The 20,896-nt window shown below is 44.7% G+C and overlaps 1 protein-coding gene across 20 annotated transcripts in view; it reads left to right on the forward strand.

The window, feature by feature from the left end:
* SLC25A26 (solute carrier family 25 member 26) overlaps window positions 1-20,896 on the forward strand; it is an 84,906-nt gene that overhangs the window by 62,863 nt on the left and 1,147 nt on the right. For 4 of the 20 annotated variants that reach the window (XR_002442613.1, XM_021409777.1, XM_021409776.1 and 1 more), the window contains 3 exons: window positions 6,080-6,149; window positions 13,077-13,141; window positions 14,594-14,667. Coding sequence is in view for 10 of the 20 variants with exons in the window: in XM_021409777.1 (XP_021265452.1) it covers window positions 6,080-6,149; window positions 13,077-13,141; window positions 14,594-14,667 (209 nt within the window). In the remaining 10 variants the exon portion in view is untranslated. The other 16 variants (XR_002442612.1, XM_021409780.1, XM_021409778.1 and 13 more) reach the window with 12 other exon arrangements.

The following is a 20,896-nucleotide window of genomic DNA, read 5'->3' on the forward strand; positions in this document are numbered from 1 at the left end:
CTGATTTTTAAAGTTGATAAGAATGAGAAGTTTACAGAATGCTTCTACCCAGGCAGCTGGTAGAATGCTTCTACCTCAGCAGTAAGACGTGTTTATAACTCCACCATTGAAACAATAAACCACATGCTATTTCCCTCCTAAAATTTATAATCAAATCTGGTACTGTTTAACAGAATCAGTAGAAAATAGAGGAATGTAGCCAAACTGGGCCCAAAATGGCTTTCCCTGCTCTGCAGGTAGGTGACAGCTTTCCTTTTTTCCTGGAGGAGTAGTTGAGTGTTCCTTTTCTGCTGCATTCAGCTGCATGTAGGTCAAGAGTAAATGAAACCAGGCCCAGCTTTAAACCCATTTCCTTGCAGGCAGTGTAGTAAGTGTTCTACCATGCCTCTCTCGCTGTTTGAGTAACGATCAGGCTGATTTAGGGATTAAGTCCTAATCGTTAAATAACGCTAACGTGTCTGCCATTTGCTTAGGTGCTGTATCAGGAAAACAGATTTCCACGGCAGCATTTCAAGGCGTGATGTAATTTGCAGCCAATGCGGCATGTGCATGCCATTAGCATAACGGCTGCATTTTTCTCACAAAAGAACAATGTACCCAACAGCTGTTCAGCAAACAGCCCTTGCTTTATCAGTGTCACAATAAGTGTCCTTCACGCAGTCTTTAAGCAAAGTCGAAGGAATGCTCTACACCATCTGCACCAAAAAGAAAGAAACAAATGCAGTCCTTACTTACAGCACTGCAGAAACTGGCGTGGTCTTGGTTCATCAATGCAGCATTTAAAACAGCAGAAGTAAAACAGACCCATGCAGTCTGTAGATACAGAGCCAGATTGTGGTGCTCTTGGTTGTGCCTAAACCACAAGGAGCTCGCTACAAGACTCCAAGCTTGCCAGTGAAGTTTAGTAGAATATAGAAATGATCGGTGCAGAGGGTTCGCCTTTTGACTCAGGTGCTTTTTCTCATTGAAGAATCTTAAAAGACCCTTAGAATTCTTCCATGTAATGTATTCACACAAGTCTGCATGAAACACCTACTTACTAGCAGGTAGTAGCAGTGTGTATGCTCAAGGAAAGCTGCCCTAGCTTTGAAGTGATTTCTTAGAACTGAGTTTTCCTTCCCAGACACGTATATGGCCCTTTGTGCCATGGAAACTGAGTGTGGCTGCCGTATTATGTTCTGCCTTGCCATGGGAACAGTGTTTCGAAGACATTTTCTTTAACCAGGCTTTTAGCACATCCATTTTGATTTACATCCAAATGGGTCACAGACATCAATGCAGTATTATATGGGGGGAAAAAGGGAATGAAACGCTTTTAACATGAAAAATATGCTGTTGCATGTGGGCCAACTTTTGTTCTCTTTCTCTCGATTTATCTGGGATTTGGGTGGGTTTAATTCTAGGGCCAAATTCAGTACTGGTCTAAGAGAGCACAACTCCATAGTGTGAAAAGCATCTCAACGTTTATGTCAACAGTTAACTTACTTCACTGAATTTTTCCCATGTTTGGGCTTGCATGTTTCCTGCATGGTAATATACACATGCACTGCACATATGCTGCACATATGCACATAAAAATTCACTGGGAACAACATTTGTCTCTATGCTTTTTGACTTTATGTGTAGAAATTGCAATCTGCTTATGAAATTTTTGCTTCTCCTGTAGCTAATGTGCCATGCATTTGTAAGGATCAGCCATGCAGAATGCCACATTGCAAATAAAAATAAAATACCTAAGAGCAAAGGCAAGCATGGACATTGCTTCTCTTTCCTCAGTCTGCAGGAGTGTATATATGCACAAATCAGTATGATTAATTCAAAGAGATAATTTCTCTTTTTGCTATCGTGAAGCTGAACGCTGCCCTGAACAGAGGGATGCATAGAAATACTACAGGTGCTTATCACTGGAATGAGCTGTAGTATTTTCTCAGCTTTGTGCTTCAAACGTAGAGTGTATCATGAGACCTGCTTGCCTATTGGCGACTGAAGAGCAGTAAGGCCAAGGCAGAGATGTCTCATTGTCTGCAGTGCCTCTGGCAGCATTTGGGATCTTGTTCTGGTCATCAGGTTTGAGAGAGAAATGTGAGTATTGTACTGTCCCGATATCCCCATAACTTAGGTGTCCTGAGTGTAGGCCAAGATCCAATGGCGCTGTGAGCAGAAAGCTGAGAGAGGATCTCTGCCCTGAACTTTTACCACAAACATAAGGCAGATATGACAAACACATGCAGGTAAGGAGTTCTTTGAACGAGTAGAAAGTTATTGGGCCATCTTGAGGCCAGGTGTCCTCAACATGCAAGCAGCCTTCCCAGTGCTGCGCGTTTGTGGGCGCTGTATATAACTCCTCCTGTATTTAAAGGAGACTGTAAAGTTTTCTTTTTTTTCCGCTCTTTTCTTTGATTGAAAGGCCTTTGATACATCCGAAGAAGGGCTTTCCTGATGCACCCTCTGCCCAGCAAAATGGGGTGTCCAGGTGCAATTATATTTTCAGTATCAAAAAAACTAATGTTTGAGGTGAGAAGCAGAGGACCCTGACCTCTGGGACAGTATGAAATGGAATCATTAGGAAGACATTAAGGTGCTGCTCACATATAAAACTGGATCCTTCTCTGCAAACATTATCCCTGTGAATAATTGGAGATCTGCATTCAGGCTTCCCACTGAGTCCAGTCCCTGGAGGACACAGCCGCTGTATTGCTTTACATGGTGCAGCAATGCACAGGGAGATTTACATATATATCACATAAAAGTGTTTACAAAAAAATTAGCATGTGATTGAGCTGGGAAGCTGCAGAGGGCCCCAGCTGTATGAGTTTCCATGCACTTCAGCCAGAAGATTTATTTCCAATTTGTTATTCATAAGGGAAGAGCGAGAGATTGGGATGGGGTCCTTTGAAGTGGAAAACAAAGTCTTCTATTCAGCCTTCAGCTTAATAGAATACACATGACACAGGCTTGGCATGGCGGCCTGCTTTCATGTAATGTGCTCGTTGTCATTTTGCTTTCCTAGGCTGTGAATGTTAGTGGGAATGGGTACTGCCCTGGAATAGTCTCCATCTTCTGCTGCCTTCTGCAGGAGAAGCGCGGTGTGAGCAGGTAGGAGCTGAGTGGTAACGGTGAAACCAGGCTGTTCGAATCGTTGCTGTTGTGTTGCTAACAGTTCCCAGTTTGGGTTTTGCAGTGAAAGAGCATATGTAATAAAAACAGAATCACTGCAAGGCTCGCACATGCACTTCTGCCTGGACTTGGCCTCTTTAGAGGCCTTGAGCAGGGAGCTCTGAGCCCTCTACTGTCACAATGCAAGACCGGGATCAGCAATAAGCAATTCCATCAGAAGTCAGTGTTTTGAGATAGGTGAATAAGGCATGAATTTCCTTTCAGGAACGAGGCCCTGTTTTTTTTCAGAGATATTGTTATTACCCGTGTCTGCGGCCTGTCATAGCTTCTTTGCGTTGGCCTGTATTAGTAGTATTAAAACCACACTTAGTGCAGCACGTGGACAAGTATTTTTGAAGACATTACCAGCCCACTTACTGTAAGGCCCTGTCAGTGACTGGGTCTGTGGGCTGTGTGAGAAACCATGCGTGACCTTCAGCACGTCAGCCCGGCCCGCGGTGCAAGCGTAGTTAGGAAGAATTTGGAGCAGAGTCCTGCCAGGCCTCTTGGCTCCGTGACACTTGTTCCTTTCGGCTTCCCTCTCGCTCTTCTGCATACTCAGGTTTGGAGCTCTGGGTGAATCACCGAAATCAGAGATGGAAAGAAATGCATGAAGTCATCTCATCCTGCCCCTGCCAATGCAGGATTATTCCCCACAGTACAGTGTTGAGTGCCTTCTCCAGTCTATTTTTAAATGACTCAGAGGAGAGGGCTTTCCTCTCCTCCCTGGGGAGGCTGGCTCTGCTATTCAGTAGACCTCACTGTTGGGGAATTTTCTTCCTGTTCTCCAACTTCAGTTCTCCTTTACCCTAATTTAATTGAACTGTCTCTAGCTCCACCCTTCTAAATTACTTTCCATATTATGTGACACTTGCAAATACCTGTTGTCAATTTGCGGGCATGATGGATAGGAATTCATCGCAGTTTGTACAGACCTGTGCTAGGAGGCCAGGCTTTATCGGAAACTAGATTTCAGACTCAGGAGCCAGCTAATAGGAATGACATGCAGAACTGTTTCAATAGCACTGCTGACGCAGAAACCCATCATGACTGAGAATAGGCTGGGCTTCTGAATGTCTGTATTAGTGTGTTCGTTTTCCTGTTAGTCCTCCAGCAGATCTTGCATAGTGCTTTTTGCATAGCAGAAGTAACTGTTGCAAGTTCTCAGATTGAGTTGTAGATGTATATCTATTTGGGGAACTTTAATTTAAAAAATGCAGTTCTATTTTTATCAAGGGTCCGCAGCAGTTAAATTTCTAAACCTTGACTTTCAGGTTGAGGTTTCTTAAGCTCCTTAAGTGTTATGAGAAGGGTTTTGAAGGTGGGATTTATGCTTTAAAAAAACCTGATGTTTTGGAGCGTGGCGCTCTTTGTCTTATGGAGCATGTGTCCTTCATCCAGCAGGACTGACTTGCAAGAAAGCTGCGTCCAAAGAGTGTAAGTTATTCCAGAAAAGCATCTTATGGGTCTGAAGAATTATGATTCCCTATTTATTTATTTATAAGATGAAAATCATTTTCTGCTGTGGTTGACAGAAGAATAGAAACACATACTGAAAACACCAGGAAAAAGAATGGCTAGCATTAAAGAGACTGAAATCCCTTTAGTGCTTTCGTAAAGCAGAGCTGCAGCTATTTAGCTGTGGCAGGATACCAAACAACATTGTGGCTGGCCATTGTTGCTTGAACAGTTTGATTTTTAAAACATTCAGCTGAAATATAACCACCAGCCAAGTTGGAAGAAGCGAGTCACGAGGACAGCATGTTAAATCAAGAGTCAGCAAATGAGGGAAATGAGTTCTCATGCCCCAGTGGAGTGTGGCTGCATTGCAGACCAGAAGCCTGAGAGCAGCATCTCAGCTTAGCCTAGCTATCGGGTTGCTTTCAAGAAAATTTTATAGTGTAGAAATAATACAGCTTTAAAAGGAGTGAGATAGTGCCATAGCTATAAAATAAAATTGTTGATTCCTCTGCAGTAGGCCTCAGAAGGGCCATGGATCCTCCCCTTTTTGCTAAGCAGCATTCCTGACCTCATAAAACAGAAATCTCTCTTCCAAAGAGCATCTAATGTTAAGCGTTTCAGAAGATGGAATAGGGATGATGAGGGAGGAGGAGGAGGACAGAACGGTGACTGTAGCTGGCAAAATGGCAACCCACCCAAGCAAGCTTTGGCCTTTGCTGCTGATATGCTGATACCAGCCAGACTTATCAAACTGTATGTTTGATCTGATTCTTAATACTTTTTTTTTTAAAGACATGGTTCTTGTTGGTGTTTTTGAGTGTGCGTGTTTACGTGTGAGTTTAATGGGTTGGAGCGTGGTGTGTGGGAGCAGTGGCAAGGGGAAGGGTGTGTGGTCCCTAATGACGCCAAGTGAAAAACAGACACACCTGCTTCCGAATATAATGGGAGTGATAAGAGTAATTTCTTAATGATGGTTTCTTTTGGGTGCGCGAGGGGAGGGGTTGGTTTAAGAAGTGAAGGGGAGCAAACAATTCGCATCGCACTGGGTCAGGGACTGCTCATCTTACATGAGAATGCTGGATACCTCTGGGCTGAACTGGTGCTGCTGCTGCTTGCATGCTGCCCCTTCACACAGTGTTTTCCTTTACACGGCTTTATCTGCCAAAAAGAAAATAAATTCACAAAATATTTGCAAGGTTGCACGGCCGCAGGCTTAAATACATACATATGAAATCCTTGAAAGCAATTTGCTTCAAGCCGTCCTCAGTTCCAGGCATCTTTCTTACTCCATCTGCTCGTTCAAGTACACAAGTTCCTTGGGAAAAATCACTTATTACATCACTGAAAAATGCCACAAAAATAGCTTTTCACTTAAGTTCCCATCCTTGGAGTTAACTCGCATGGGGATCAGATAGATTCAAACATTTAATAACTTTTTATTTTCCTTTCTCTTTAAACACAGGATCTCTGGTCATGGAAGCAGGGTCACGTGGTGGATTCTTGGCAGTCAGCAGTCTGTGGAGCTTTTGCAGGTGCAAAGGATTATATGTTATACTGGGAAAGACTAAAGAAGAAAGGGAAAAATGTGCAAATCTATTAAGTATAGCAGAACGACATTCCTTTGTGATTCAAGTTTGTTTAGAAGAAAATGGCTCCAGTTGTTATTTGGAAGTAGGAAAGTCAGCAAAGGAAAGGGGGGGGAAAAAAAAACTGACTGACTCAAACAGGGTGTCTGTTTGAAAGACAACCAATTTGTTTTTGACAAATTTCTGTTATTTAAAATCCAGGGGCCTGTCAGTCAGGCTTGGCGATTATTTCCAAGTTGATTTGTAAAATCCTCATCCAGGAGAAACTTCGCTTGGGTGCGGGTTTGTGCAGCTGTCTGCTCTGAGCGCTTCCCCAGGGCTTTAAGTGATTGCAGTGAGAGGCCATGATTCACCATTCATGTGACAGCTCTGACAGCCTTGGAGATTAACTAGAGTCAGGAGAGCAGAGGCTAGCACTGCACAGCCCGGAGGCAAAACCTTCCACAGCAAAAAAAAAAAAACGGAGGACGAAACATCTGGGCAATCTCCAGACACTAGAACAAGAATAAAGAGTGGCAGAATACAATACTGCACTATTTATTACCAAACAAGCCAGAAGTTAATTGAATTCTTCAGTAGGCTTCTTGCTTGATTTTGAGACTACTGTAGTTATTTAAAAAAAAAAAAAAATCAATTAATGACTCATCAGTATAGCTGACAAGTTAGAGGGAGGAGAGACTTAACTGTCTTAATAGAAAAACAGATTAGTAGTTCAGAGATGGATAGCCAGAGCTTTTCCCCAGGGAATTAAAATACATTTTGAGATTCCAAACCAGTAACAGAATATGTGGAAAAAAATAAATCCTGTTTAAACAGAAATTGTAGCATTTCTTGAAATAGAGATTATCAAAAGCAAAGCTTGTTCTTTGATGACTTGTAAAATCAGAGCCATTACACTGTATGTAATTTTTTAAAATAAACTCTCTTATGGGAACTGAAGTATTAATAGCAACAGAATTCCAGCAGAGACTGAGGCTTCCTTTTGATAGGCCCTGTAACGACACAGCTGAGGAGAGGGTTGATGGCTGTGAGTGCGCTCAGTTTAGAAGATCGGGCACGCAAGCAGTGAGGGGAATGGTTTAAGTAGAACTGATTCCATTTGGGGCCAGTGGGGGGTATTTTAGGTGACCTGTTGTGTGTCCAGCTGTATTTTCTATGTTTATTTGATGTGAAGTAAGTTCTTACTCTGCTTAAAATTTGGTCTGCTTTTGGGTTTTACACTGATTTAATCAATGCAAACAAAATGAGAGCCGTTGAAGCAGATGGTTCATTTTTGTTTTGAAACCAAACAAGCCACCAGACTAAAAATGCTTTAAAATGCAATCTGGCTGTCTGCAGGTGTGATAGGAGATCATTAATTTAGCTCTGTTGATTTCTTTACAGTCAGATTGATACAAAAACTGCGTTCAGGCACGTTCAGAGAGCTGGAAAGGTTATCTGATTTACCCAAGGCTTTGTGGAGTAATTTCCTGAAGTCCAATTTGGTGCCTCAGTTGGAAATTTAGCCCGGTGCCTCTGTTTCCTTCTGTCTGTGTCTTGATTCTGGCCAGTTGTGCTTGAACTTGCTACTGTTTGACGGATGTTTATTGGAAAGGGAGCACATACTCCTAGAAATATGTAGAAGGAGCTTCCAGGGGCACACTCACACACGGGTGCTTCGCTGCCCTTGGCGTGCAATGGGAGGCCTGACACTTAGTGCTCAAAGGGACACCAGGTCCTGAAGCAGCACAGAGAGCTCCAGGTTCGTGTTCAGATGAGACAGTTCATAAGCTCTATTCCTAAAGCAGGAATCTTTGCAGAACTGGAGTCCCATTTTGTGGATTGTGATGCAGCTGGTGATGCATCTGTGGGTTGACCTTGCAGCTTCAATTCCTCCAGTCTGCTTTTCCTCCTTTGTTCTTTCTTTCCCCATTCTTCCATTTTCACCAGAAACATTTTAAACTTCCTGTCTGATGTGTCCTGTGAGAACCTGCTTCAAAACTCACGAGATTAAACTGGTTTCGGATCAGAACCTTCCCTTTCGTTCCCTCCCTCTGCAGACACGTAACAGGCAGGATCTGCATTGGTCTAAACCAGCACTGCATCCACTGTGTTTTACAGAAAATATTTAGCCCCATTCCTGAATGGAGGAGGTGGAAAAATAATTTCCTGCTTTCTGAAGTTTGTATTCCACATTAAAAACGATTAACTACCTACTTACAGCGTCAAACGAGGGAAGAAAAACCAGACCAAACGTTTTATCCCTTTTTTTTTTCTCCACCCAAAGCAAAAATCAAAATGCCACCAGTACCCTGTGAAGAAAATAGGATGTATTTATGCATCTGAATGAGTTTAAATCATCACATTATAAACCTCCAATGGAGAAGATTATCCAAAATCCAGCTTTTAAACGCAGAGATGCTATCAAATGCCACCATGGTAGTTGTGGGTTAGAGAAATCACACAGACGTGCTTTTCTCCTGTGTTCCTTGCTTGAATTCAATACTTTCTAAAAATATGTTAGAGGTCCTGAGGGGCAGGGTAATAAGCTGAGACAAACTGAATGAGAGGTCCTGTTTGGCTTCCCTTTATGGTGCGCACACATATATGTATGTGTCTGAGTGTGCTGGTTAGTTCTAGCTACATCGTAATTGGTTATTTGGCAAATACAGAACAAAGAGTAACAATATATTGAATTCCATCCCCAGTGCCTGTGAAATAACAGTGATTTCAGCCAAAGTGCTATGAGAGGCCTGACTCTTGTTGAGCGCACATGTTTAAGATGTACGTATGTGATCCATGGGCTTTTTATAGAAATGTAATAGGCATGAACATAAATATCAGAGATTTGGAATCTCCTCTGTCTCATCTGTTAATAATTTAATCCCCAGAGGCCTTGTCCAGCTTTCTCATCCTCTCTGGTGTCTTAACTAGAGGAGACACTTGGAGGAGTCGGGGAGTGAGAGAAGGAGATACGTGAGCAGGCAGTGGGGAGGAACTCAAGAGCACCTCTATATTATAGGCAGCCGCAGAAGAGGCCTCTGTGGGTTTCTGGTGCCCTCCACAGATCTGGGCTGGTGGCAAGGAAATTCTGCCCGTGGGTATTGACCTTTGTCAGGAAAGCAATGCACTACCCTGCAACAGTGATGCAGCTCCTGCTTGTCAGAGCACCTCAGTGTCCATTTAATGTGACTGAAAACTGCCTCTATTAAAGATGCTTCCTTTTTCTCCCAGAGTTTAAAAAAGAAATGAAAAAAGTGACTTTACATTAATAATTTGTGCTCTGTTTTGACAAAGTCACAGAGAATGGAGGTGCAAGCCTTGTGAATAATAAAAGCACTAATGAGACCTTTTTGCACATTAACGGGGGGGGGGGCTTCCCATCACTTTTGTTTCGATGTAATTGGCTCTGACAAGATTACACACTGTGTCTGAAAGCCTCTTTAACTCTATAGCTCTGAATAAATTTCTGAGCAGTTCTCAAGATCTCCCTGCAGTGTTTGCCTGGACCACACTTCTAAACCCAGACGAGTTCAATAAATATCAATATCAATAATATACATCTTCAAATAAGAACTGCTTCCTTACCACTGGGACCTTTCCTGTACTTCTTTCTGTTCTGATGCTTCTCAATTTCTATTTGCATATGACAGCTAAGAAGGATAGGAAATGTCAGCAGAAACCTTGAGGATTATCTTGAAGTCTTCAAGACTTTTTATTCGTATTGCCAAGTAAAGGTGAATTGCTCTCTGCTTGGCCTCAGTACAGGGGATGTCTGTCTCTGGCACTTCCATCAAGACCTGGTCAACAAAAAAGTGTGAGTAGCAGGGGGATTTTCTGTTAACACCCTGCGCTAGGTGAATTTTAGGCTGTTGAGCTGTCATGTGTGAATATACAGTGTCCATTGTAACTTCTTGGGAGACAGGTGATGAATTTTCTGGTAGCATGAACTTTTACTTTCCCAACACAAGTGTTTGTTGCTCTGCTAGAAGCATTAACAAGCCAAGAGCCTTTTCCTGTGTGCAAATCCATCTTTGTGCCTGCTTGCTGAGCCCAAGCCACTGACAGATCCTTCAAAGGGCAAGGGAGAAAAGGAGCCTTCTCTGTGAGTGAGTTGGTAAGCCAGTCCACTCATCAGGTCCCAGGCTGCTCTGGAGGTGCCTTTTGTCTTTGTTATCTCTACAGAGACAGAATGATCAGGGGCATGAGGGTGGATGTCTTTGGGCCTTTCCTCTCCCCCTCATGCTATGATACCTTATTTTTTTCTGATCGTTGAGCAGGCATCAGCCATGTGTGACAGCTCTTGGGGTTCCAAGATACCTGTGCAGTACTGTTCATGAGGTCGCTCTAGAATTACCTTGGGTGTTTAGGGTTAAGGCTGAAGCACATTCATTTTGTCAGACTTATTGCCCACAACGAAATGTTGTTCCTGACAAATGTTAACTTTAATCTTGTGTTTTTGTTAAGCGTATGCAAACTTGCATTTAATTTAGATGCTATCCTGCTGCTTGTTGTGCTTGTGAAGCGTTCTGTTGTTGCTGTTGTCTTTCTAAATTGATTGGTAAATCTGTACCAAATAGTTCCCAGCGATGGAAAAAGAAACATTGAAAAGTTAATAACCAAGGAGTCTGAAAGATCCAGATGTTAGCTGGGGGAAAATGAAAACCAATCAGCCTTGATTGAACTGTTTAGATAAGAGTGTTTTGGAATGTTGTATCAGAACGAATTGTGTTTGTTCTAAACACTCTGTCAACCGAGATTGAAGCTCCTGACAATAAGAAACTGCTAGGAAAGATTGCTTAAAAAAATTAACAGGGTCTAATAAGGAAAGTAAGTTTATCTTACAGTGTTACCATCACCTCTACAACTGAGTGCTGTGTTGAGATCTTTGCTTGATACAGGTCCAAGAGCTGTGTGATTCACTGTTCAATTGTATCTCAGCTCGTGGGCAAAGGAAGAACTTCCACATCCAGACTTGTAAATCCACCATTTTCCATGGAGATTATTTTTATTACTCTAAAAATACATTGCTGACATGAGTACCAAGTTTCTAACCCGATCATTCTCTCAAAACCTTTGGGTCATTTAGTCAAAAATTGGCTCGCAATGAAAAGATTTTTGACCTTAAACAAGGTCCAAGAATGGTCTGGAATTTACTTTAACTTGCTCATAGTTTCTGCTTTGGCTTCTTGAGTGCAACCCATTTTTCTGCTTTTTAGTGAGAAATCACTGCTAGAAAACTTCCGGCAGAGCGAAGCTGATGGACTGACCTTATGTGAGCAGAAGCTGCTGCTCTAAACAGGGTGTTCATTAACTCAGCTTCCCTGCTATTCTTGTTTGAGATCCAAGGGATTGCACATTTGCCTTACTGCACGCCCGGAATTGTCATGGGACGTTCCTTAATTAGCTGTGAGAAGTCATTACAGGGTGCCAGCTGGCCAGCCCCTGTCTAACAGAAAGCAGGGCTTTAACGTGTTACAGCTGCGGTGGTTGCGAGAGGTGCAGGTAAAATCACCAGCCGCTTGGGAAGGTGACTTTTTTTCATTACTTGACAGATCTGAGAAGTGGTGTTTTCTCCCTTTCCATCCCAAGAAAAGAAAGATCAATTCTACTACATTCCAGAAAACTTGGAGCAAAAAATAGGTTATTTTTAGCTTATTCCCTGGGTACTGTGTAGGCTTCAGCCTTTGGAGTCATTTTGTTTGACGCTGAAGCAGATACAGAGTTTATCCAAGCTCCAGAGGAGCAAGGAAAAAAAACAAAGGGAACACAAGGGACAGATTTCAGAACAAGTCTCTCTTTCTTTTTCTTCCCCCCTTTCTTTCCTTTTATTTCTTCACTTACTGCTGTGCTTCTCCGGCGTTTTAAAAGTTTCCTTCACTTTGGCTCTTTGTCAGCATGAGTTACTCGCTTAGAATACTGTGAACAGAGGAGGGAGAGAGAAATCAGAGTTAATTTTAAGATGGTGAAATAAGGCAAAAGGAATAAGAACCCAGGAGAAAAAGCAGCAGAGCTGGTCCCTAGGTAGCGCAAGAGGCCAAACCGTAGACACAGGGTTAAAATATGGAGAAACAGACACACATTTGTGGGTGAGACATGCACATGGATAAGCTTAAGATTTCTGGCTTTTGGGACGAAAGCCACAGCTGAGCTGGCTGCTCTGAGTGAAAGTAATGAGCTCCAAGAGTGAAGTTTGGGAGTGATTAGGGAGAGTAAAAAAAATGCCTGTGAGAAGATGGCACTTGTGGCAGCAGACTTCTGACAATTTTCAAGATCTTTGGACAGCTTCACGTTGTTGTTTTCCAAAATTGAGCTGATCTTCTTCATTGGAGATGAGCTCCATCCCGAACTCTGGCTTGTCTTCTTTCCCTTGAAGCAGAATCCCAGGTCTAACAGTTGAAGTTCAGATCCAGTCTGTCTCTGTGCTTCAGATGCAGAACGTCTTCTCTCTCTTTCTATCTTTCTAAAATGGGAGTGTTTAGACTTCAATTCTCAAGGCAGAGCACAACATGATGAGCTTATTTTGCCTTCTCTGCAAATGAGCAAGCAGGTTTTTCCCTTCAGGCTTGCCTGTAGTTATTGAAAGTGGAGTCTGTTACTGTTAATGCCTTTGCATATTCTTCATATATGTCCAAACTGAGAGGACATAATCTCAGCAGGGGTGCTTGAGCCTATGGTTAATAGCAGAGAACTGTTATTCCTTAAGCCAGCACAGAGGAATAAAACACTGTATTCAGACCTTTGACAAATGTACCTGGCCTCTGACTTGAGGAAACATGCCGTAGGCGTTAATAACGAAACAGTGTTGACCACAACCATGAGAATTATAGGTAGTATGGCATTCATATTTAACCAACAATGTCTCACTTGTGTTTGCTATTTTCATTTGCTCAGGTGGATTTGCAGCTGCAGTCACCACACCTCTCGATGTAGCGAAGACAAGAATTATGTTGGCAAAGGTAAGAGTGGGAAATACCAGCAGACATGCCGATGAATGGCAGGGGTAGTTTCAGTGTGTCTCAATGGTCATTACAGAATGAAATACAGAGCATGTTAGTAACGACTTCTGATCTTGTCCTCAAAGACAGGATTAGACGTGAACAGGCACTGCGTGCAGAATTAATGAAATTGGGTTCCATTCCTTGAGTTGTTCATCTGGTCTTTTCCCTAAGCAGCTGTCTGAGAAGGTGCTGCAGTTCTGCTGGACCCAGACTTGCTGAGGCTCATGCAGTGATGCCTGAAGTTAAACATCCCAACAGGGATTTATTCCTCTGTTGTTTTGATAATGGTTTCTGTGTGTGTGGTTTTTGAGGAGGGCTTGGCACTAGATTTTTGTCCTACATTCTTAAACCACAGAGATCGTGATGGCTTAGTTCTGCCAAGCAAGCCAGAAGGAAAATGGGCTTGTAAGATTAGTATGTTTAGTGAGCAGTTAAAGTGCTAATAAATCTAGTATTCCCATCGTTCTCCCTGACCCAAAGCAGAGCTAAGCAAGCCACGTAGCTTAAAGCCTTCAGTGGGTTGATGTTCCTAAAGGCTTTCCCTGCCCTGAAAAGAGCTGTTATGTTGGCAAAGGTCAGGCATCCTGGAGTTTCTGTGGATCGTTTTTACCCTATGGTTCACATCTTTCAGTAAAGGGATGTTTATTCTTGATGGCATGCACCTCCTCAGCTGAGTCATGCGCATCTGTGCTCACCGTGTGTTGTCATATCTCTCATTGCTGGGTGGTGTTCCTGATGCAGCTTCACTGCCTTTGGACAGCATTAATGATAAAGCTCTAGGAAATGGATTTCATTTGTCTGCTGCTGTCCTCAGCAACCAGGTCAGCACTGGCAAGGGAATGATGATGCTTTGAGATGTTCTGAGACCATTAGTCATCCCACGCTAACTAGATCACACGTGTAATTTAATTGTCTGTAGTCCTGGTGTTTGTCCTCTGTTTTTCACTCAAGGTAATTATCCCATTTCAAAACACTGCTCGTGTTTTTTAAACATTGTTGGTAATTAGTATTTTTTTTAAATTAATCTCCAGGCTGCTATCGGTTCAGTCTGAAGTCAGTGAGTAGCAAAGTCACTTGTTGCTGCTTTAAGGGTGCATTTTTATTAATATTGTAGTTCAGACTCAGCTGCTGGATGTAGAGCAGAGCGTAGTGCAGAAGAGACTGGAGCTCTATTCTGTAATTAGCCAGCTCTGTGACCCTGGGGTGATCGTTTTGTTCTTCTGTGCCTACATTTCCCCTTCTGTCCTTTGCCTCCTTCCTGGAGACAAAGAGCTTTTGCCTGTGCAGGGGTAAAGAGGTCATTAGGACCTCTGTAATTGCTGTAAGGTAGCGCTAACGAGGGACTGGGTGCTTAATAAATAACTCAACCTCTCTGGCAACAGTTCTCAATCTCCCTCTCTTTTGGTGCAGACAGGTACCACGGCTGCTAGCGGGAACGTGCTGGCTGCCCTTGGTGGCATCTGGAGGACGCAAGGACTGCCGGGGTAAGGGCGTGCTGAAGAAGCACATCTCAGGTGTATCTGTGTGCGTGGGGAGGGGCAGGAGGGGGCAGGGTGGCCTGCTTATGTTTGAACGATGTCATGCAGAGAAGTTTTTTAATTGCTGTGCGCGTGGCCAGGTAGGTAAGAACAACTGTCCTGAGGTAGAATGAAGGTCTCTCCGGGATAGCGTTTGGCCTTTAGCATTGGCTAGGAGCAGTGTTCAAGGAAGACAGCAGAAATGGTGTTATTGGGTTGTTATTATTCCCCAGAGCCATCTCTTAGGTTAGCTCCAGGCTTCGGAGCCAAAAGTGGCTTTGTGTTAAACAACCCGTGATGGACTTACCTCCGTGAATGTGCGTGCTTGTGTTATGTACTCATTCAAAATTTGGTCGTGCACACAGTATTATGACATTGAGTACCACAGTTTAATCTCAAGGTGTGTGAATCTCATCACCTCCTGAGATATCAGGGAAGGCCAGCACAGGAGCTGTGTGTCCATTATGGGCAGTCTTTTCCTTCTCCTGGTAATTTCATACTGACATTCGCTACACATGCAGCGTGTCCTCTATTCCTTTGTATTTGCTGATCTTCCTGAGAAGCATGATGGAAGCCCTCCTTGTCTTAAAGAATCCATCTGAGCAGCTCCAGAGCAGTTCTCCAGCTGCTTTCCTGCTGTCACCAGGGTGTAGAAATGTTGTTCTGGGCTTTCTTCTAACTGCAATAGGAAGTCTGGGGTGATGTCGATTCAGTCTCTTAACTGCCTCACTTTACTCGTTCCTGAGAATGAGAATTGCTCTTCTGACCTCGGAGCGATACTGTGAAAAAAACCAGTCCTTTGGTAGCATTTGTGGAACGTTTTGAGAGTTTTTGAAGAAAGGGTCACGGGCTTATAAATTATTATTAGATTTTACAGACACCTGCTTCATTTTTGTTACTCTGCCCTCTCTGAGTGCGAGTCACGCTGGTTATTGGTCTCTCAAAGTCAATACACAGAATATTCATCTCAACCACAGCCAGGGGAGGCTCCTCCAGCCCACAAGGTCTGGCCCATGCTTCCTTTGCAGGGGTCTGTGTCCCACCTGCCCTTGATCTGAAAGAGAAATGAAGGTTTTTTTGGAAGCTTTACTCTGGGCTTTTCACTGTAATTTTTATAGGCTTATGATCCTCTTGATGCGGCCGATACTTTCGGGGTGCTGTTCTAACGTTTGTCAACTGCTGCTTGAAGCAGCGTGCACATTTTGGCTGTGCGGGAGATAGTTTTCTCTTAACGTCTGATCCATGCTCACGCAACTAGTAAAAAAAAAGTTCAGTCCTCTTTCTACACATGTGGGAAATAATTGGAAACAAATTGCAGGAAGTTCTGGACACTCGCTCCAGGAAGCCGTCCAGCTGCGTGCCCCCACCAGGCAGCGTGGATGGCTGTCTCAGGTTTGCTCTTCGAGGTGTCCATCTGAGGATGCATTTCAGGTCCTCTTCTGCTGTTGATGGAAGCTGAGCATTGAAGGCCATAAAGAGACAGGGGTTTGGCTGGGGGAAGCTCTCCCCTTTCCCCTGCCAAGAGCAGAAAATAAAAATGGATGTTTGTGCTCTTTTCATGGTGTTTCAGCAGTGCCCTTTCCTAAACAGCGCAAAATTAAACTCTGCCTAAAGATAGTACCCGTGGACTAGGACCAAAGGGAATGCAATTCAATTGAAATCAAAACAAGAAGCGATCTGGAGAAAAAGTAAAATGTAAAGTAGGCCAAGCTGCGTCAGCTGCAAGGAAAAGGAGGAAAGTCTTGGGAAAAATAAACGCGGAGATTGCCATGCCTGCTGCCAATTATAAATCTATCTATCAAAAACAATAAAAATGTCGGGCTTTTTTGGCCAGTTGCAACATGAAGTGATTTACGACTTCTCTAATAAATCTTGTATTTGAAGAGGAGGAATTCTGGGGGCAGAAAGATGCATTGCTTATTGCCACCTTATTAAAACCAGAGCGCGGGGCTCAACTTCCTGTTTTGCACCTAGTAAATCCCTCTGCTTCACGCCAAGAAATTTAACATCCCTTTCTGTCCAGAGAGACAGGCCTGCAGAGGAGATAGAATAGGGATGAGGCAAATGGATCCGTGTGCCTCTTCGGTCCCACCGATGGAGGAATGAGCTGTTTGCATGAATGCAAATTGATCTTTTTCGACTGCTTTTCATGCGAGGAGGTGGTGGTTTTTGGAAGCCGTGGATGAGGCTTCACTGATGAGAAAGACAGGTGTGTTATTTTATAGATGGGAAGGATTGGATGAGATGACTTGTCCCATTCCTCTGCTTCAGGCCCTCGGCTGAGCTTCCAGGTCTGTGAGGATGCAGTGTGTCATGGTGGGCACCGCTGCGCTGATCTCCAGGGTCTGATCTCACAGATGTGGGTGGTATAAGCAGCCCTCGTGCCAGGGGCTTGCTGCTTTCAGTTGTTGAGTTTTGGCCCCTAAATGTAACATTTGGTGTTGGAACTGTAGGACTGAGGCCTGTTTCTGGGTTAGGAATGCTGAAATGAAGAGCTGCACCCAGATGGACGGGAGGGCATGTGGTGTGGGTTTAACACACCTGCAGCCAGGCCTCTTCCTGGAATTTAAATGTTACTCCCAGGTTTTTGTGTCGTGTGGTCAAGGAATGCGTGATGTATCTGTACCTGAAAGCCCACCGTTATTCTTTGCCACTCACTCATGTTTTGTGCATTTATTACAGCTGTTGAGGCCATCCAGCCCTTGGTGCTGGATCTGATTAGCAGCTGGGAGACGTGCTTCAGCATCAGGGAAAACCCCAGTGGGAACAGAACACTGTTACAGGAGGGGCAGGGTCACGGGTGAAATCTATACAAATAAAAATCTGTGCAGATACAAATAGATGGCAGAACTGTGCCCATCAGAGGGGTTTCTGGTGGGGCTGCTGGAAAACAAACTATTTATTTCGTCTGCTGATGGGGCAGATGTGGCCCAGCAGGGCCCAGCTTGGATCAGCCTGCTGCACGGCTCAGCTCTTCCTTCCCCAGGGGAAGTGTGGGTCTGGGAGGGACAAGTCTTGTGGTGGCAGGTGAGAAAATGAGATAGGGGGTAGCACGTCCAGGGTTCTTGGATGCGATGTCTAGTAATGCGTACTGCCAGGGATACAGCTCCTGGGTAACTTGGTTATCTGCTTCTGTTTGTGTACTAGCTGAGTGCTGAATGTGCCGTTCTGTAAATGAATGCCTGCCATTGCTCCTGTAATAAGAGCTGTCTAATTCGGCAGGAGAAAGATGGTGTGTGTCCTGAGAGCAGCGCTGCACTGTAGGATTTACCCTATCAGTGCTCTGTCCATACACGCCTTGTACAAATTACTCTGTTTTAAAGCTGTCATTATGGTAATAGACCAATTGCTGTCTAGTAAAGCCATAAAATGTTTCCATCTGCCTGTGTGCTCCAGGCTCCTTAGCAAAGCTCATTACAGCGAAAACCAGCGTTACTGCAGCCAGAGGTTTCCCATGCTCAGTGTGAGCAGTGGCACGGGGAGAGAGCAGAGCTGCTTGGTTTCCCAGGGATTTGCACGCAGCTCTGCCATGGACAGACACCCAGGAATGGTGCAGAGCCGAGGGCAGCAGCGTCCCTGTGCAGCCCAGATCGAGCTGCACGAAACCTCCCAACACTCAGCAGAGGAAGGCGGATAGATTTGAGCCTAAAGTTTAATCCTTGCTCTCAGCGAAGGAAGCCTGTAATCCTCTGGAAGGAGACACTGGCCTACCCTGAAGTTATTAAACCAGCTATGAGCTTAGATGTGCGGAGTAATTGGCTTTGCGTGAGTTTCCTGTTAACTTCCAAGAACTGTTGGGATCGGGCGCTCAAAAATCATCATGGCTGAACGTGCGGCCGTTCCTGCTCCCGCCCTGCTGCGTGTTACTGGGAGTGCTGTGTCTGTCCGGGGAGCTCCTGGCAGAGAGGCGTCCTGGCCTTGGAGTACCTCTGCCGGGCTGGATGGGGTGGCAGGGTGTGGGATGCTTCCCATCGGAGGTGATTTTCTTGGCTTTGTTTCCCGAAGCTTCTGCAGCCGTCCATGCAGCATCCGCTCTCGCTCTGAAGCCACCTCTCCCTTGCCTCCAGCTTGTTTGCAGGTGTTGTCCCGCGGATCGCAGCCATCAGCCTGGGAGGGTTCATCTTCCTGGGGACCTACGAGAAGACGCGCCAGCTGCTGCTCTGAGCCGGGGCTTGTGGAAGAGCCCGAAAAGCTGCCGACCCCGAGGAGGAGTCTGCCCACGAGCACAGCCTTCCTCCTCCTGCCGCCTCTTGGCTGCGCCCGCGGCAGCTGTCAAGCAGCCTTGAACGCCACGTTCACTGTTAACGAAAAGTAAATCCTCAAATAATCCAATTTCCCAAACATGAAATTTTTCCTGCGTGGAAAATGAGTGAAGTCATTGTGAGAGTCGTGCCAAAACAAAGTGATGTTTGGGGGGCACACAGCTAATTACGGCGGCCGTGAAAGGCGTTACTAGAACTCCTGCGGGGGGAAATGTTTTGCAAACCTCCAGCTCGTGGGCTGAGCGGGGAAGCTGAAATAAAGCAAGTGTTCATAATTCGGTGGCACCTGCCTCGTAACGCAAGGAGGGTTCTGCTGTTTGTGGTAGAGTTACAGCCTGCCGCCCTCCAACAGCACTGACAGTACTCCAGGTTGGGAGGGCTCTTTGTGAGAGACAATCATCCATTTGTTTCTGATTTTGAGCCGCGTTTGTGCAAGTTTATATTCCTGTTTATACCTACAGGTGCACAGCAAGCATTCCTGCGTGGTAACCAGCGCGGCGTTATTAATTAGACTCACATTTCTCCGGTAAAAGCACGGGGCTGTATTATTTTACAGCTGTGCCTCAGCGAAGACCTGCGGTTTGGCCTTTTCTTGGTCGTCTTCTCTCGATGAAGGAGCAGGGATTGGGAATGGCAGAGCCCAGGAGGGGAGTGCATGAGTTGGGGTGGTTCCAAAGCCTCCGAGGGCTGCTGGCAGGCAGAGCAATCCTCTGTGTTGATGCGGTGCTCGGAAGGAGAAGCTGCGGTGGCCCGAATGGTGCAGGGACGTGCTCGGTGAAAAGGCACGATTGGAATTACGAACTTAAAATCAACACCAGAATCAGGGGGGAAAAAATAATTGGCTAAGTTTGCTGGGCTACGTGATGCTTGGAAATCTTTAGACACAGAGAGGGTTTGTGCTGGGAGGCCTGGGCTGGGTGCAGGTTCCCAGCTGCATCAGCACCATGGAGGCTTTTGTCTCTGGGGCCATGCTGGGTGGCTGCTGGTCAGCACTGGGATGTGGCAGCGGCCACAAAGGCCTGGAACGCTCTCCTTGTCCATCTGCACAACGTTTCTGAGGTAACTGAAGTCAAGTCTGTGATTGCCTGTTTCCCTGTGTCCTGTATGTAACGTTTTGGTCGTCGTCCTTAGGGAGGGATGTTTTATTACACGGTCATCCCATGACATAGCAGCCAGACTTCTGTGAGTCCCAAGCTTAGAAAATCATTAGCAAGCAAGTAAAATGTGCAGAGCAGAGGCCGTAATTCCTAAAAATAATCGTCAATTAAAAGGAGGAATTTCAACCAAGTCCCATCTTGGCTGGTTACTTCTCCCAGTTTCCATGGCACAGTGCAGCACTTCTAAGGTTCTCTCTTTTATGAAGCTTTATATATAGCAGACTCAGTTTTAGGGGCATTGGAGGGTGGGAGATTTATTACTCAGTCTTAAAAGCTACGTCGTATTTTCTACTGAAGCTCTTTAAACAGACGAGTGGGTTAGAACTGCTGTTGGGGTATTCAATTACTTGAGCTGCAAGTAATCATGCCTCAGTCCCTGGATCCAAATATTGTTTTTCTGTTGTTTACTATTTGCACAATCAGCTTTTGTCATCGCCACCTAGAGAAAGTAGCCAAATTTTTAGCAACTTTAATGGTGCATGGGGTAAGGAGAAACCTCTGCAATTCTGTGATATTAAGGCTGCTTGTCCATGCTTATTTTGTAATTCCTGAGCAAACAAACAGCAGAACAGCCTTTGCTCATGCTGTTATTTTTGCTGAGGTTGAAGGGTCAGTGGGTAAGAAAGGGGGGGAGGTCAAAGCACCTTCTGGATGCTTGGTACCAGAGCCATGCCATCCTGCAGCTGAACGCTCCCTGTCAGTAGGGCACTGCAGTGAGAGCAAATTTAGGGAGGAAAAAAAAAAAACAACACACTACAAGAGTTAATTAATGAACAT

This window comes from Numida meleagris, chromosome 11 (genome assembly GCF_002078875.1).
Source record: "Numida meleagris isolate 19003 breed g44 Domestic line chromosome 11, NumMel1.0, whole genome shotgun sequence".
In the NCBI taxonomy this organism is placed as follows: Eukaryota; Metazoa; Chordata; class Aves; order Galliformes; family Numididae; genus Numida; species Numida meleagris.